At 32.4% G+C, this 16,497-nt stretch overlaps 1 protein-coding gene across 3 annotated transcripts in view; it reads right to left on the bottom strand.

Annotated features, from left to right (window-relative positions):
* Positions 1–9,366: 9,366 nt before the first annotated feature.
* The window catches only part of LOC140780189 (protein ALWAYS EARLY 3-like), a 59,810-nt gene continuing 52,679 nt past the window's right edge, over positions 9,367–16,497 (bottom strand). For 2 of the 3 annotated variants that reach the window (XM_073125590.1, XM_073125592.1), the window contains exons 15-20: positions 12,990–13,229; positions 12,549–12,713; positions 11,477–11,617; positions 11,136–11,354; positions 10,613–10,903; positions 9,367–9,710 (exon numbers count right to left, since the gene is read on the bottom strand). In XM_073125590.1, coding sequence (XP_072981691.1) covers positions 9,510–9,710; positions 10,613–10,903; positions 11,136–11,354; positions 11,477–11,617; positions 12,549–12,713; positions 12,990–13,229 — 1,257 coding nt within the window. In that variant the 3' untranslated portion in view covers positions 9,367–9,509. The remainder of the gene's footprint in view (positions 9,711–10,612; positions 10,904–11,135; positions 11,355–11,476; positions 11,618–12,548; positions 12,714–12,989; positions 13,230–16,497) is intronic. The other variant, XM_073125593.1, reaches the window with a different exon arrangement.

Below are 16,497 nucleotides of genomic sequence, written 5' to 3'. Positions count from 1 at the left end.
TAGCACATTGCTACTTTGGTCCGTTTCGGGTGTTAGAGCGTATTAGTCCGGTTGCATATCGTTTGGAGCTGCCGGAGGGGTCGAGAGTGCACTCTGTCTTTCATGTTTCATTGTTGAGAGAGCGCATTGGAGATCATAAGATTGTTAGATCGGTTCTATCGAAACTATTAGAGGAGATAGAGATCGTAGAGCCAATTCGAGTACTTGCTAGACGCCGACGATGACATGGTACCAGATTGCAGATGGAGATTCTAGTTGAGTAGCTTGGCAAGCCATCTGACGAGGCGACATGAGAGTTGGATACTGATATCTTGAAGCGTTTCCCTGACTTTTCACCTTGAGGGCAAGATGGGGGAAGCATAGTGGGCTGATACACTTAGTTAGAATCTTTTCTTATTCCATTAGGTATTTATTTTCACTAAAATAAAATTCCTGTAGGTCGCGTTCGAGCACAGGTGGAGTCGCGTTAGAATGCCCTTGTGAATGCCTACGTCAAGTTCGCAAATACAGAGAACGCATATTGTGCGGTCAGGCAAGTTTGAACACCCGTGTTCGAACGCCTGTATCACGTTCGCAGGAGAAGGGGCTTTTTGAGTGCATTCAAACACGATCAGGCACGTTCGAACGTGATCGACGGTAATCCTCTAGAATTAGGGTTTCATATTGTTTTAGGACCTGTTGGCTAACCTCTATAAATATGTGGAAGGTAGTCAACTTCATTATGCTATTGGATTATTGATTTCTTGCCTCCTATCTTCTCTCTAGACTTTTTCTTCCCTCTTCACCATCTTTCCACATCTACCGTTGGTAAGGTTTCTCCTCACTTCTAATCTCCCTCGACTGTCGAGCCACCCCTCTTCTTTGGGATCTTGACCACTTCGTTCCCCTTAGCTACTTCCCTTAATCACTTCCACAATCCACCGTCATCTCCATACCCATCCATAACTCTAACATCCACTTCACCCGTCACCACCACCATCACCTACGTTATTCCATGTTTTCGTCCCTGATAAAGTTTGAATCTGTGAAGGGCATAAATACAAAAGTTGTAGATCAGGAAGTTACGGATCCAACCCAATTGGTTTCGTAATTTTCTGACTACCATAGAATATCTGAAAAATATTTTCCCAGTAACAAAATCCATAGTAATGTGCTCCCATTTCCATTCAGGAATAGCCAATGGTTGGAGGGTACCAGCGGGTCTTTGCTGCTCGATCTTCAACTGATGACAAGTCAGACATCGAGCGACGAACTCTGCAATGCTCCTCTTTAGATCGGGCCACCAAAATTATCGTCGCAAGTTGTGGTGCATCTTGGTTTCCCCTAGATGTAAGGCATAAGTGGATTGATGGGCTTCTGCCAAAATTTCCTCCCATAATCCCCCCCGACTCGGGTACACATAATCTTTCCCCGAACCTTAAAACTCCAGCTGGGTCCACACTAAATTTGCTCCTCCTGTCGCTCAACACTTGCTGTATAATCTGGAGAAAGGTGGAACCGTCTCCCTGGGCTGCCTTAATGCTGTCCGGAAGGGTGGGTTTGGAGGTGAGCTAGAAAAAAAGTCTCCTCCGACAATAATTTAAGAGTAATTTTAAAATGCCTATTATGAAACTTGACATAATGCCTATATCTTATAACGTATAGAATCACCAAAATGTCTTTATCTTATAGGGATGTCGTTATGAAACTTGACATAATGATTTACATATATGATATTAATATTTTAAGATGATATTTAAGTCTCAAAGGAAATTATGTAATTACAAAAATTTAGAACCTTATGCATATACGGGGCAATTTGCACCAAAAAGCTCTTTAGTTTTCATGTTGACAAATATGGGCTCCTCTATTTTCGAATTGCATTTTTTAGCCCTTTTTACTCATAATACCTATTTTCCTGCTCAAAACCCATTCTTCTTCTTTTAGTTTTTCTTTCTCATCATCATCAATCTCAATTTTCTCTCTCACGCATCAAGCCATTTTTTCTCTTCTTCCTCTTTCTCTTAATCCTCTCTCTCTCTCTCTTCTTGCTTTTCTTCCTCTCTTTCTCTTCTTCTTCCTCCTTCCTCCTTCCTGTCTTTCTCTTCTTCCTCCTCCTTCTCTTCTTTCTTAACATTGTCCTTCCATTTTTACACATTAAACCCTAACATATGTTCAATTCTTGTTATCTTATTTTATTCTCTTCTTTTTCACCATTTTCACTATTTTTATTTGATCTTTTGGCTCCTCGGTAATAGCACAAGACAAATCCTTCAGTGATTTTAGGTAACTAGCATTATGATTAGTATTATTTTATTTGTCTTTACAACTTTAGAGTCATTGCATCATCATCATACATTTACATTAATCTAAATAATATATGAGTAAAAACATGGCTAGGAATCACACTGCTTTTGCAATTGAGGCTGGAAAATGATAATTGGAATTGCCTAATTTAAGAGCCCAATATATAACTAATTTTCCAAAATGTACTAGATAAATGTAATCTAGTTTCATTTGCCATGAAATTTTTTTTAGCATAATACTTCTCTAAAATATTTAATGGTTATATATACATTTTTAAATTAATCATTTCAAGGGCACATGATATCAAATAACTCAATTTCTCATTTAGATTATTGATTGATGAGATCTAGTATGACATGTGTCAAATGGAGACAATTTAGTGCAAACATGTTCAAAATATGTATAAAAAGTATTAAAAATACTTCTCTACTTAGTGATAAATACATAAAAGATGTTAACAATATGGTAACTTACTTAGTAACCTGAGTACATAAAATTATTTATGGTTGTTAAAATTTGGTAAATATATTTATTTGTGTAAGCACATATTATAAATGATCATATTTCTAATTAGTACAAAGAGATATGCAGCCGAAATAGAGTTGATAGAAAATACAACTAGAATATAATTTCTGCCGTAAATATCCCACAACAATGAGGAGATATTATTTATTTGTTTTTCATTTTATTCTATCTAAATTTTTTATTATTTATTATTATGAATTTATTAGTTATATCAACTTACATGAGCAGACTAAATTGTAACGTATTTGTCTTATAATATGAAGATTGTTTATAGCAATGCTCACAATGTAACTTTCAGTGGTGAGATATGATAAAAATTATAGCGAAGATAGCTGCTAAGATTGCTTATGATGGATTGGTGCGTACAAGATGTAGTAGCGAGAAATTAAACTATATCATGTAATTATGGTGTAATTATAATATTTATGGTATAACTATAATATTTATAGTGTACTCAGTGATGATTTTTGGTTATTATAATTAGGTTGTATTATTATGATTTATTGCTTTATGTTATTGATGACTTTAGTAATGATTTATGGTATAACATACTCAATAATGATTATAATATTTTTTTCTAAAAATTGATGCAAATTTCGGTGATGATTTATTATTATTACAGGTAGGTTGTGTTATTGTGTTGTTTTGATTTATTATTTTATGTTAGTGATGATTTATGGTAGATATACTTAGTGATAATTTTAGTATTTTGTTCTAAGAATTTTTTTTAGTTTTGGAAAATGAGTGCACTTATATTATTAAATAGATGCAAACCTTTTAATTTGAGATATGATATTGTGTTGTTCTTTATTTTTTTATTGCTAAGGAAATTGATAAAAATTTCTGCAATCTATTTGTGCAATTTTAGTGTATTAATTTCTGGAAGATGAGTGCATTTATTTTGGTATTTTGTTAGTTACTTTTTAATTTCTACAAGATGAGTGCATTAAACAGATGCTGATTTTTTAATTTCTAAAAGATGAGTGTATATCATTTTATCAATATTTTGCACTACTCTAATTTTGCAAATGTGTCTTTAATTGAAAAGGATGAAAAAGTCTTACGCATCACTTATGTAAATTCTGCACACCTTCTATATAAAATATTGGTTTCAAAATTAGGCAAGGTACATGATAATGGTGAAAAAAATCTCATACATCACTTATGTAAATTATGCACACTGCATATACAAAATGGTGCACTTCAAAATTAGGCATTGTGTGCATTTATAATGATGAAAAAGTCTTGACCATCACTTATGTAAACTAGAGAAAAAAATATTTCAAGTAATAAAATATATACTATATATAAAAGATAAATATTAAGAAAATAAAATTTAAGGTAAAAATGTCATCTGTAGGCTTCTTCGTTAGACACCAAGGAGATAAAGCGATGCATGGCATTTTTTTTGGAAATCTTGATGCGTATATTGGTTTGGAACATACAATTTGCATAGACGATACATATATATTACATAGACAATGCATGATATTTTTTTGGAAATCTCAATTCATACTTTGATTAAAATTAGAGCATACAATTTGCATAGTTGATACGTACATATTACATAAGCGATGCATGATGTTTTTTTGAAAATCTCGATGTGTACCTTAATTAAAATTGGAGCATATAATTTGCATAGTTGATACGTACATATTACATAAGCGATGCGTGATGTTTTTTTAGAAATATCGATGCATATCTTGGTTAAAATTAGAGCGTAAAATTTGCATAGATCAGCATACATATTACATAAATAATACGTGACAATTTTTTTTTTAAATCTCAATGCGTACTTTGGTTAAAATTGGAGCATATAATTTACATAGATAATGCGTACATATTACATAAGCAATGCATGACATTTTTTTAGAAATCTCAATGCATACCTTATATAAAATTGAAGCGTATAATTTATATAGGCGATGCATACATATTACATAAACAATGCGTGACATTTTTTTAAAATTTCAATAAGTACTTTAGTTAAAATTAGAGTGTATAATTTGCATAGCCAATGCGTACATATTACATAAGCGATGTGTGACGGTTTTATAAAATTCTCAATGCATACCTCGGATAAAATTAGAGCGTACAATTTGCATAGGTGATGCATACATATCACATAGACGATGCGTGATGTTTTTTTGGAAATCTCGATACGTATCTTAGTTAAAATTAGAGTGTACATTTTACATAGGAGATGCATATATATTACATGGCGAAGTGTGGCAGTTTTATAAAATCTCGATGTATACCTTGGTTAAAATTGGAGCATATAATTTGCATAGGCAATGCGGACATATTGCATAGGTGATGCATGACATTTTTGAAAAATCTCAATATATACCTTGTTTAAAATTAGAGCATATATTTTGCATATGCGATGCGTATAAATTATATAGGCGATGCATGAAGTTTTTCATTTTTTGGTAAAAAACTAACGGTTAAGTTTTGCTACTTACCTTAGCTAAAATTTCTGCCCATATTTTGTATACTCTTGGAAAATACTTTACATATGTGATGTGCAAAATTTTTACTATGTTTACTAATATGATTGTTAGATTTTATTTCGTTAATATTTAGCCTTTATATACAGCTATATATTTTAATACCTGAAAGATTTTTTTCGTCAATTTACGTAAGTGATGGATAAGACTTTTTTATCATTATAAATACGTACCTTACCTAATTTTGATGCATATATTTTGTATAAGCAGTGCACAAAATTTACATAAGTGATACGTAATACTTTTACACTAATTTTAATTAGAGACACATTTGCAAAATTAGAGTAGTAAAAAATATTGTTAAAACGATATATAAACATTGACAATATTGTTTGGGCAAAGATAAAATAGTTACCAAAATATTAACTTAATTCAGAATACTTCAATCATTGAAGAACAAAATGAGGAAGATGAATAGTGAACAAGATGAGAGAGATATTGAATGAAGGAACTATCTTCTAGGATTATCAAATGAGATTATTTTAGAGGAGAAAGAGTATTTAAATTGTTATTTATGAAAATAGAAGATGGAATAAGAATGAGAGGAAGAAAATAGCAGAAAAATAAAAATAAAAAAGATGGAATGGAATAGAAATTAGGATATCACACTAAAGGAAAGGACGCGGAAGTCTTTTTTTTAATTTGTTAGGTCTAAATTAGTAAATAAGATAATGAGGTAATTTGTCAGGTATTAGTAAAAAAAGTCTAAAATCGCCCTGCATATTTGTGATGCGTGTTATAATACTGGATAATGGATCTTTTAGGATTTGTTAGAGCTAAATTAGTAAAAAAATGTCTAAAATTGTAATTGGATAATGGAGGGGCCTATTGCTGCCAATTCGATAATAGAGGAGCTTTTTGCTGCAAATCGCTCTCCATATTTGTGATGCATGTTATAATACTAATACTATAAGTAAATATATGCTAATTAACTAGGTATAAAATATGAGTAATTATTATTATACTAAATGAGATATGTTATATATATGTAGATTAAATATTTTATTTTAATCTTTAAATAATTTAGTGGGATTTATCTTTAAATGTAAGAATTATCTTTTGATTTTTGACTCCTCCATAACCACCTCCCTCCTCTCCCATCTCCATCACCACCATTCAGGGATTGAAAAATAAATTATCCCTAAAGTTATTTAAAATATATAATTAATATTATAAAAATATAATCTAATAGAAATCTTTATGTATTTGAAAAAGATATGATAGGATTAGAATTTTAGAACTGAACTCTAAAATTAGAGTACATTACATCTATTTAAGCAAATTTTAGATAATATTAGTATTTTTCGAGCCTTATCAAGCCTACTTGATCAAGTTGGCTCATGAACAAGCTTGACTCAAAATTATTTTTAAACATATTTTGAAGATCAAGCTCGGCTCAGCTTACTTTCAAGCCTGAGTTTGATCGAGCCTTATATAATTGAGCTCAAGCCGAGCTCGAGCCATTGTTTGACAGCCCTAAATACCAAATGAAGTGGTCTCAGCTCACTACCCAAATAACATGCACATGATAGTGCTAGGTCGTGGTCTCAGCTCACTACCCAAATAACATGCACATGATAATGCTAGGTCTAGGCGCTATTGACATATAGAATTCTTAATCCATATGATGTTTTGGACAAGTGCAAATCTAAAAAGAAACTTAAATAGTGTCCTAACGCCACTCAAATGGGATATGACTGACGTAGGCAGGACAGAGGCGTCCGGATGCATCTAAAACAGGACCTAAACAGTGGTAGGCTACAAATCAAAAATTCAAAATCCTTTTTTACAGACTGGAGTTTTCGTTGGTGGATCCTAAAAAATAGATTTTCCATACCTCTAAATAAGTGATCCGGAGGCTCAGAAAAAAAAGCATCCAATTGAAGAAATTAAAATAAATTATCTATGAGTCCAAGAATCTCTCAGGGAGCATGATTCTTATTAATTGTGATAAGTATCATTATCATATGTCTAAAAGCTAGAGCTATAGTTGATGATAATCAATAGTATTATAGGAGTTGAATCTAATCATTTTCTTGACCAACAAAAGTGCCGGGAGTTGTAAATAAGTTTTCTTTCAACTACATAGTTAAATAAAATAGAGCATCCAAAGTATCAGGGGTTATTTGCACTGAAAACCATTTGGTTTTCGATTTGATAGGTGATGATCATTTTGGGTTTCTTTTGCACTTGCAGTTTTTTTCTTACTTTTCTTCCAACTTTATCATTTCTGTCATTTAGTGTCTCATTAAATATTGACAAAACACTCTATAAGAGAGAGAGAAATGACCCATACTCATTATCTTCTTTATCTTCATCTTCTACTTAATATGCTGCTGATAATTATTATTATTATTATTCTTCATTTTCTTCTTGTTCTTCTTCTACTGCTCCTTTTTTTTAATCTCTTAGTTCTTTTTTATACAAGTCTCTAATCGCTCTCTAATTTCTAATCTCTAATCCTCTTCTTATATAAATTCACACCACTATCTCTAATTAATCTTTCATTTTATTAATTAAAGAGTGATTATAAAGATTTGTATAGAAAAAAGATAACGATTAATAAAGACTTGTATAAAAAGCATATAGAAAAAACAACAAAAAAATGTTATTATATTTACGAAAGTTGTTAATATATTTCTTCTTCTTATTATTATTTTCTGTTGTTGCTCTTTCTTTTGAATCTACTTCACTATTAAAGTCGTTAAAAGAAAACGAAATGTGTATATATAAAAAAAAAATAAAAGTTGTTAAAAGATAATAAAATATAATTTCTTATTTTTTGTTGTTAAAAGACAATGAAATATAAATTTTTAACTTTCGTAAATATAACAACCGTAAAATTTATATTTCATTGTATTTTAATAACTTTTTTTTTTATACACATTTCGTTTCTTTTAACAACTTTAGTAATAAAGTAGATTAAAAAGAAAGAGCAAAAATAAGAAGAAGAAAAAGAAATATATTAACAACTTTCGTAAATATAATAATAACTTTCACAAATATAATAATAATTTTTGTTGTTTTTTTCTATACGTTTTCTATACAAGTCTTCTTCTATTTCTTCAATGCCTTAATTATTTTTTTTTCTATACAAGTCTCTCTAGTCACTCTTTAATTAATAAAATAAAAGATTAATCAGAGATAGTGGTAATCATTTTTTTTTCTTTTATACACATTTCATCGTCTTTTAACAACTTTAATAGTAAATTAGATTAAGAAAATGAAGCAATAGCAAAAAATAAGATAAAAAAGAAACATATTAATAACTTTCGTAGATATAATAACAACTTTCATAAATATAATAACAACTTTTACAAATATAATAACAAATTTTACAAATATAATAACAATTTTCGTAAATATAATAACAACTTTTAATGTTTTTTCTATACAAGTCTCTATTAATCATATTTCTTTTTCTATAAAAGTCTATATAGTTACTTTTTAATTAGAAATAGTGCTTAGAATTTATATTTTATTATCTTTTAACAACTTTAATTTTTTTTTCTATACACATTTCGTTGTCTTCTGTCTTTTAACAATTTTAGTGGTGAAACAAATTAAGAAGGAGCAACAATAGAAAATAAGAAAACAAAGAAACATATTAACAACTTTTGTAAATGTAATAAGAACTTTTTTACAAATATAATAAGAACTTTCATTGTTTTTCCCATACACTTTCTATACAAGTCTATTAATCGTTATCTTTCTTTTTTATACAAGTTTTTATAATCACTCTTTAATTAATAAAATAAAAGGTTAATTAGAGATAGTAGAGTAAATTTACATTTTGTTATAGTGCATTAACTGTGTATTACTTTTTCTTACTCATATTTTGGCTTTTAGTTTTCTACTTCATGGATAAAGTACAAACATCTTAAATTATTGTTGAATATTTTTTTTTTTTCAAAATAACAGTTGCAGGAGCTGTATTATATAGACAGTGATTCTTCCAGCTAACCCTCCTATTTCTGTCTTCATTTGATTTGTTCTTTACTGGAGGGTTTGTGTAGCTTTGATAGCAGAAGGCTAAAGGTAAAAGTTTAACGGTACGAAGAAACCAACAGATTAGCGGCGATTTATATACATGCCTCAACTATCATGTGGTTCATGACAATACTCAGATGTGGCATATGCAATTTCTCGTACAGGAAACGGAATAGGTAAAGAGATATAGCAAAAAATTTACACAATAGAGACCTCGGAAGGAGAAATGGTGCTTGGAGTTGGTACCAAGGCCAACATTTGATTCTTGATGATGCCCATGCATGTTTCTATCTCTCTGAAGATTGGAAGATTCTGTGCACAACATGGTCGCAGACTTGTGACTGCAGAATCAAGAATATGGGCAATCTCAGCAGGCGGGTATTGTCGCTCTGAGCAGGTCTGCACAATAAAAATGAAAGTCAGAATATTTAGAGCACATAAGAAATTACAGAAGACATTCAGCTATGGACTAGAAAACTAAGGCATGCAGGAATACAGTTGAGTGATATCAATACGTGAAATGATTGCACAGTAACCAAGGTAATTCAACTTCACATTGACATTCAGGGATTTTTTATTCCTCAACAGTTGAAATTTTAGATCTGGAACAATGGCAGTTTGCTTCGAGAACCAGGGCTCTCTCTATTCATAATATGACAAAAAGCATATGGTGCTGGCCCATTACCAGCAAAAATTTTAGAATGGATAATCATTAAAGGTTCAGTGACAAGGACAAACAAAGGGCAATTTTGATGAGTTAACAACTCAACAGACAATAGTTTTAATATTCACGCCCTTTATTATGAGACTGTATATACATGTTATAAAGTTAACAACTCAACAGACAACAATTTTAATATTCATGCCCTTTATCAAGAGACTGAATGTACATGTTATAACACTCAATAATATGAAAATGTATAAAACAAGAAAGAGATAAAGCAGTTTCATACTAATTGAGTCTCAAAGACTATATCCAGAAAAGAAAATCATTTAAGGGTTGCTGTCTAGAATGAATTTTCAATTCCATGCCAGGTTCATCGGCTTTCATAAAGGTTAAAAAGCTTAATATATTTTAAATCAAAATTAATTTTCTCTTGAATCCTCTCTGGAGGGGTAAGCTATAATATGTATCTCTAATATAAAAAATAGAATGAAAAAGAAACTCTTAATGTGGCCAATGTCATGAGTAACTATTTCCTGCCATTTCTTATGACTTCAGTTTAACAACATATGCAATTTTCAAATATCATGCCTCTACATCAAATATTTGATGCATCCAGTATTTTGCAAATCATTACCTGTATCATTATCATTGTAGCCACACAGGAAGAAATAAGCTCCGAAGGAAGTTGAACCTCAGTATCATAATTGATAGGAGGTTTTGGACTCAGAGATTGGGCTGTTGCTGGCTCAAATGCGGATGACATAGTGGTATCTTGGTACGCTGAGTTGGCATATCCTGAATCAGGAGGAATACGTCTTATTCCTAATATGCTAGAGCCAGATCCAGAACTGCGAGTATTCAGACAATCCAAAGCCTCTCCGATCTTGACAAAAGCATCTTCTCCATCTTTTATTGTGTACATTGCCTGATAAATGTAAGAATAAGAAAGGCAAAATCCACAATGTAATTATTGTAAAATACACTAAGCATATATACAAGGAGTTAAATTTATGTTTCGAATTTGTGTCATAAAAACATAAAAGTGAAAGAAGGCCCAAACAGACATAGCTTGATTACTCAAGCTTTGAAAGTGTGATGAAACTGGATATAAACATCTGATGCAAAACATAATAGGCATAGTAAAACATAAGGTTTACCTGTACAGCAGCATCAACCATCATTCTTGCTCTCCGCCTAGAAGTTTCAACAATCTCCACTACCTGAGATCCTGAATCTTGATTAAGGAAAGCAGATGGACCTAAAGATTCTGGAGGTCCAGCAAGCACCCCTTGGTTTTCAATGGGCCTAGTCCATTGATGTGTTAAATTCCCATTGTATGTATTACGTTGCCTCAAAGAGAGCAGTGCAGAAGCCACCTAAATTATGAAATTAATCAAGTACAGTTGCATTTATGATTGAAAAGGTTTGCAGAAAGACAAGGAGCAGTCAACAATAATTTTTTAAAGAAAAAGAACATAAACCCATCAATATAGCTTACTTGATCATTGGCATCTCTCAGCTGCACAAGCACCATGGCATACTGCTTCCTGAAATGCTCCAAGTCTCTAATGATATCACCATCCTTTTGTGTTCCAGAAACTTCTTCATTCATGTGCCTTAACTCTATTAACAAAGCTTCCTGAAGAAGTTGCAAGACAATCTCAGAATGTTTTGATCTTTGAAGTATCAGAACTTGAAGGATCACAATCATCCAGTTTCAGTTAGCAATTATTTCTAACACATGAAAAATAATCAGAAACTTACATCACACTAAATAGAAAACATTAAAGAATCAGATGATCTCCATAGTCTATATACAAACTTCCAAATTGCATATTTTTTTTCTATATTTACCTGAAACTAAGAGGTGCATATTCAGTTAGTCATGAACTCTGCGTTTGTGAATGAAATCCCCAACAAGGGTAAGGATGACAGTTCCCGCTCCTTGGAAGGTACCAAATAAATGACTACTCAAATCAGGGTTACGGGCATAAAGATTCCACTGATATTTAGTTGCTCACATACTATACCCTTCCCTTCTTATGTTACCATGACATCTGTTTAACAATGTCTGCCAAAAAGGGAGAAAACAGGCACACATTGAACCTCTGAAGTCTCAATCTAAAAACGTCCTAATCTGGTGTCAATTAGGGCATCCAAGCCACAGAATGATCAAGCTGTCCTCTGTTTCCTTCTTAAAATAAGTATTATTGTCGACATAGCATCAACGTCAGTATAGAATGAACTTCCATCCCCTTTGATGGGTGACAACAGCTCATTTGAAGTTGATCAGGTCAGTAGCATAATGAATACACTAAACAGTTAGTTTCTCTAGAACCAAGGACAAAATGTATTAACTTCAAGATGATTTCCAACTACTACAGCCTTACCAATTAAATTCTAAGATGATCACAAATAACTTTTGATGTTTTATCAATGGTCATAGTTGGAGGAATCCTAGTTCTTTTTTGTCCTCTCTTAACAGAAATTAAGTAAAATTACAAAGAGAGGTACAAGGTTGAGAGAGAGAGAGAGGTGAAATTAATTGCAAACCATATCAATTGAGCTACCTTTTTATCAAGAGCACGTGACAATTCAGCAAGTGCTCTTATATCAGCTTCTCTTTCTTGTATCTGTGAAAGAGTACAAGGTTGATTGTACATTGCCTGCTGTGCTGCAACAGCGACTTCATTTACAGTAGCTTTAGCCTGTACAATGGCATCAATTGTGTCACCCTGTTCAAAAGATTTTTGTGGTGAAACACTTCTCACAGACTATGACGAAATGATTATGCAAATCAAAGAGGATAAAAATGATGCCATAGTGGACAAAAAACTCCCACTAATGCAGGGAATAGGAAGGAGAAGATTCAGCCTTACGTCCATGCTAGAGAGGTTGTTTCTACAACTTGAACTCATGACCACAAGTTTACCCTGCAGAGGGAAACACTGAAGTGCCACCCTCTATGCAAATTAAGTAGATAACTACATAAGAATGAAATACACTATAACCTTTGCTTGCTTCATTAAAGTATTCATTGGATAATAAGAAGCCACATGGGAGGTCCCATGTGCACTCTCCAAACTCTCGCCTGAAGCATACTCCATAGCGCCTCCAATTTTCCACTCCTTAGATCGATCATCTAGCTTGGTGTCTAAGAAGCTGTTGCAAAATTTGTTCATGACAATATTTTGTCTTCGAAGTGCTTCAGGAATATTTTCTAATGGATTTAGTGGCATACAATCAATATCCTGAAATATAATAAGAGATTGATTCCATTTAGTAGCTCAATATAATAAGAGAATCAATCTAGTCAGCAGCTTGATATATAGGACCATTAAGTGCAAGACAAAGTAAACAAAGAAAATATCCACAAGAAACCTAAGAAATTCAATATCTGGGATATATCCTAATATTACAAAAGAAACATATACAAAACCTATACATGGAAACCAACAGGGAGATGACTGAAAGTACACAGAACTTAGCTATAATATTGGAACTCTCTAGTTGGTCACATCAAGTTCAGCAACTTCAAAATGTTATACCAATAACATTAAACCAACATTGAACTTTTGAAATGATAAAAAAGTTCTCAAATTACATCTATAAATAGCTCAAAAAGTTTACATCATATCACAGATTATAAACTAAGAGCTGAAGTGCTATAAAAGTATTGATGCATATGCTGGCAGAATCAAGTGTACATTTAAGACGTTATGAATATAAAATTCATAGCAGAACAAGTGACAAAAGCTTCTGCAAAAAGCAATAAATCCACGATTATTTTACATCAGCTACACAAATTATTTACCGTTCAATCTACTAGGACCATGCTTTCGCACTTCTATCCAACTCTATCATTTTTTTTTAGGTTTCGTGGCAGCTCAACATGAACCAATCCATTTGATTTAGTATTTAAAAGAATGTTCCTCATCATATACTTATTTAGCACTACCAATGACTTCAAATTAATCCAATATTATAGTTTAATCATTTTTGGTAACATGAGTTATCTTTCTCAACTGAACCTATTACCTGCCCATATATTTAATAGAAGATAACAGAAGTGAAGAATTTCAAATTCAAATTATCCACAAGATTTCTGAAGTTCTATTGAAGAAGAACTCCATGTCTTAAATCTTCTTTATAATTATTTGGAACTTTCAGATTGTTGCATGTCCCTATTAGTTGCAATTTTTAGTTTTCAGCAACTTTACCATTAGCACTATCATACGCCACAAGAAGAAAATGTGTCACAAGCAATTTGACAGAAAATCTATAAAGTGCATATGTTTTATGATAATAAAACCATGGTTTCCAATTTCGGCTGATCCCGAGTAGGATTAGCCGAAACAAATCGGGATCATCCCAGCCGAAACCAGTCGGTTTGCTGGTTTCGATAGTTTCAGCCGAAACCTGATCCGTTTCAGTCGGCGATCCCAACCGAAACGGGTCGGATCCGACCCGGGGGACATCAATAATTGATGTCCCCACCCCGACCTGCCTCTCTTCCTTTTCTCTCTCTCTTCTTTTTTTCTCTCTCTTTTCTTTCTCTCTCTCTTTTCTTTCTCTCTCTTTTCTTTCTTTCTCTCTTTCTCACGGGTCTCTTACTCTCTTTCTCACCGGCAACTGAGTAGTGAGTAGATCTCCGGTGACCTCGACCTCCGGCGACGTTCTCCAATGAAAATTCGATGACCTCGATCTCCGACGACCTTGGGTAAGTTTTTTTTTTCAGTTTTTTTTTTTTTTCATTGTGCAACAGCTGCACCTGCAGCAGGTGCTGCTTATGCAATTATGCCTCATAAATTTCAAATTATTTTATATTTTATTTTAATTTTTGTTTATGTTTTTTAGTTGCAGAGTTAAAATATCAATGGCTCCAAAAGAGACGTCATATGATACCGACATTGGGTGGCAACATTACAGCACTATTGGGCAAGATAAAAGACGTGTTAAATGCAACTGGTGTGGAAAAAAAATGAGTGATGGTATCAGCCGTTTAAAAGAACATTTAGCTGGAAGAGAAGGAAATGTAGCAGCTTGCACTCAAGTGTCCTTGAAAATTAGAAAGCATATGTTGGCTAATTTAATTGGCAAAAAGAAGGATAAACAATCTGCACAACAAAGAGATGCATAATCCTATACATATTGATGATGATAGCAGAGCAAAATGAGGAGAGACAGGTAAGGACAATAAAAGAGAGCAAAAATATGCATAGAGAAAAGGAAGATATGAGAAGAAGCACTGGTGGTAACTTTCAGAGATTTGGATCAGTTAATATACGAGGAGAGAGAATATGGGGGCAACAGTTCTACCCATAGGACTCCTTGTGTTACAGTAGAGTCTGAAAATATTGAACCAATGGATACATATCTTCAGAAAAAAAAAGGGTCGTACACAGACTTCCATCAAGGCAGTTCTCAAAGGAATTAAAAATGCAAAGAAACACATTGGTAGGACTATCTCTAAATTTTTCTTCTACAACTATATTCCTTTCAATGTAACTGATAGTCCTTACTATCACACTATGGTGGATGCTATACAATCAGTAGAACTTGGTGTTTCCCCTCCTAGTTCAAATGATATTGCTACTAAATATCCTGACTTAAAGGTAGATAAATTTTATACTTATATTAAGACATTTAAATGGTATTAGGATGAATTTGGTTGTACACTGATGTGTGATGGGTGGAGTACACAAAACAAAAAAAATATAATTAATTTCTTAGTGTACTCTGGTATGGGGATAATATTTTTGAAGTCTGTGGATGCTACTACTCATTTCAAAAATGCAAATTATATTTGTCAATTGATAGATGAGGTGGTATAAGAAATCGATGTAAAAAGAGTAGTCCAAGTGGTTCCTGATAATGGGCAAATTATAAAGCTGCTGAAAATTTACTAATGATTAAAAGACCTCATTTATATTGGACGCCATGTGCTGCACATTGTATTGATCTGATGTTAGAGGATATTATAAAAGAACCTGAAATTGATATGATCATACGTGAAGGTCAGAGATTAACAAATTTTATATATAATCATGGTTATGTTCTTAATTTACTCAGGCAGATGACTGGTGGTAGGGAAATCATCAGACCCGGGGTCACTAGATTTGCCACTCACTTTTTAGCCTTGGAGAGCATCATGCGCTACAAAGATGATATTATGCGGATGTTTACATCATAGGAGTGATATATAAAAATTAAAAATATGAATCCTAAAGATAAATCTTTAGGTAAAACTTTAAAAAATATGTCTCTTGGAAATATATTTTGGGATAATATTACAATTGCCACCGTAGTATTTGAACCTCTTGTCAAAGTATTATGACTTATAGACAGTGATGACAAGTCTGAGATGGGTTTCTTATATGAGACAATAGACATAGCTAAAGAATCAATAAAAAAAAATGTGGGCCAAAGTTATAGGAAGTGGTGTAAGATGATTAATTATAGATAGAACAAACAACTACATAGAGATATACACGCTGCTGGTAGACATGCTTTTAAGTT

This window comes from Typha angustifolia, chromosome 3 (assembly GCF_048772165.1).
Source record: "Typha angustifolia cultivar Huaian chromosome 3, ASM4877216v1, whole genome shotgun sequence".
NCBI classification, from domain to species: domain Eukaryota; kingdom Viridiplantae; phylum Streptophyta; class Magnoliopsida; order Poales; family Typhaceae; genus Typha; species Typha angustifolia.
Note: the sequence above shows the minus strand (reverse complement) of the source record. Positions and strands in the feature narration are given on the sequence as shown.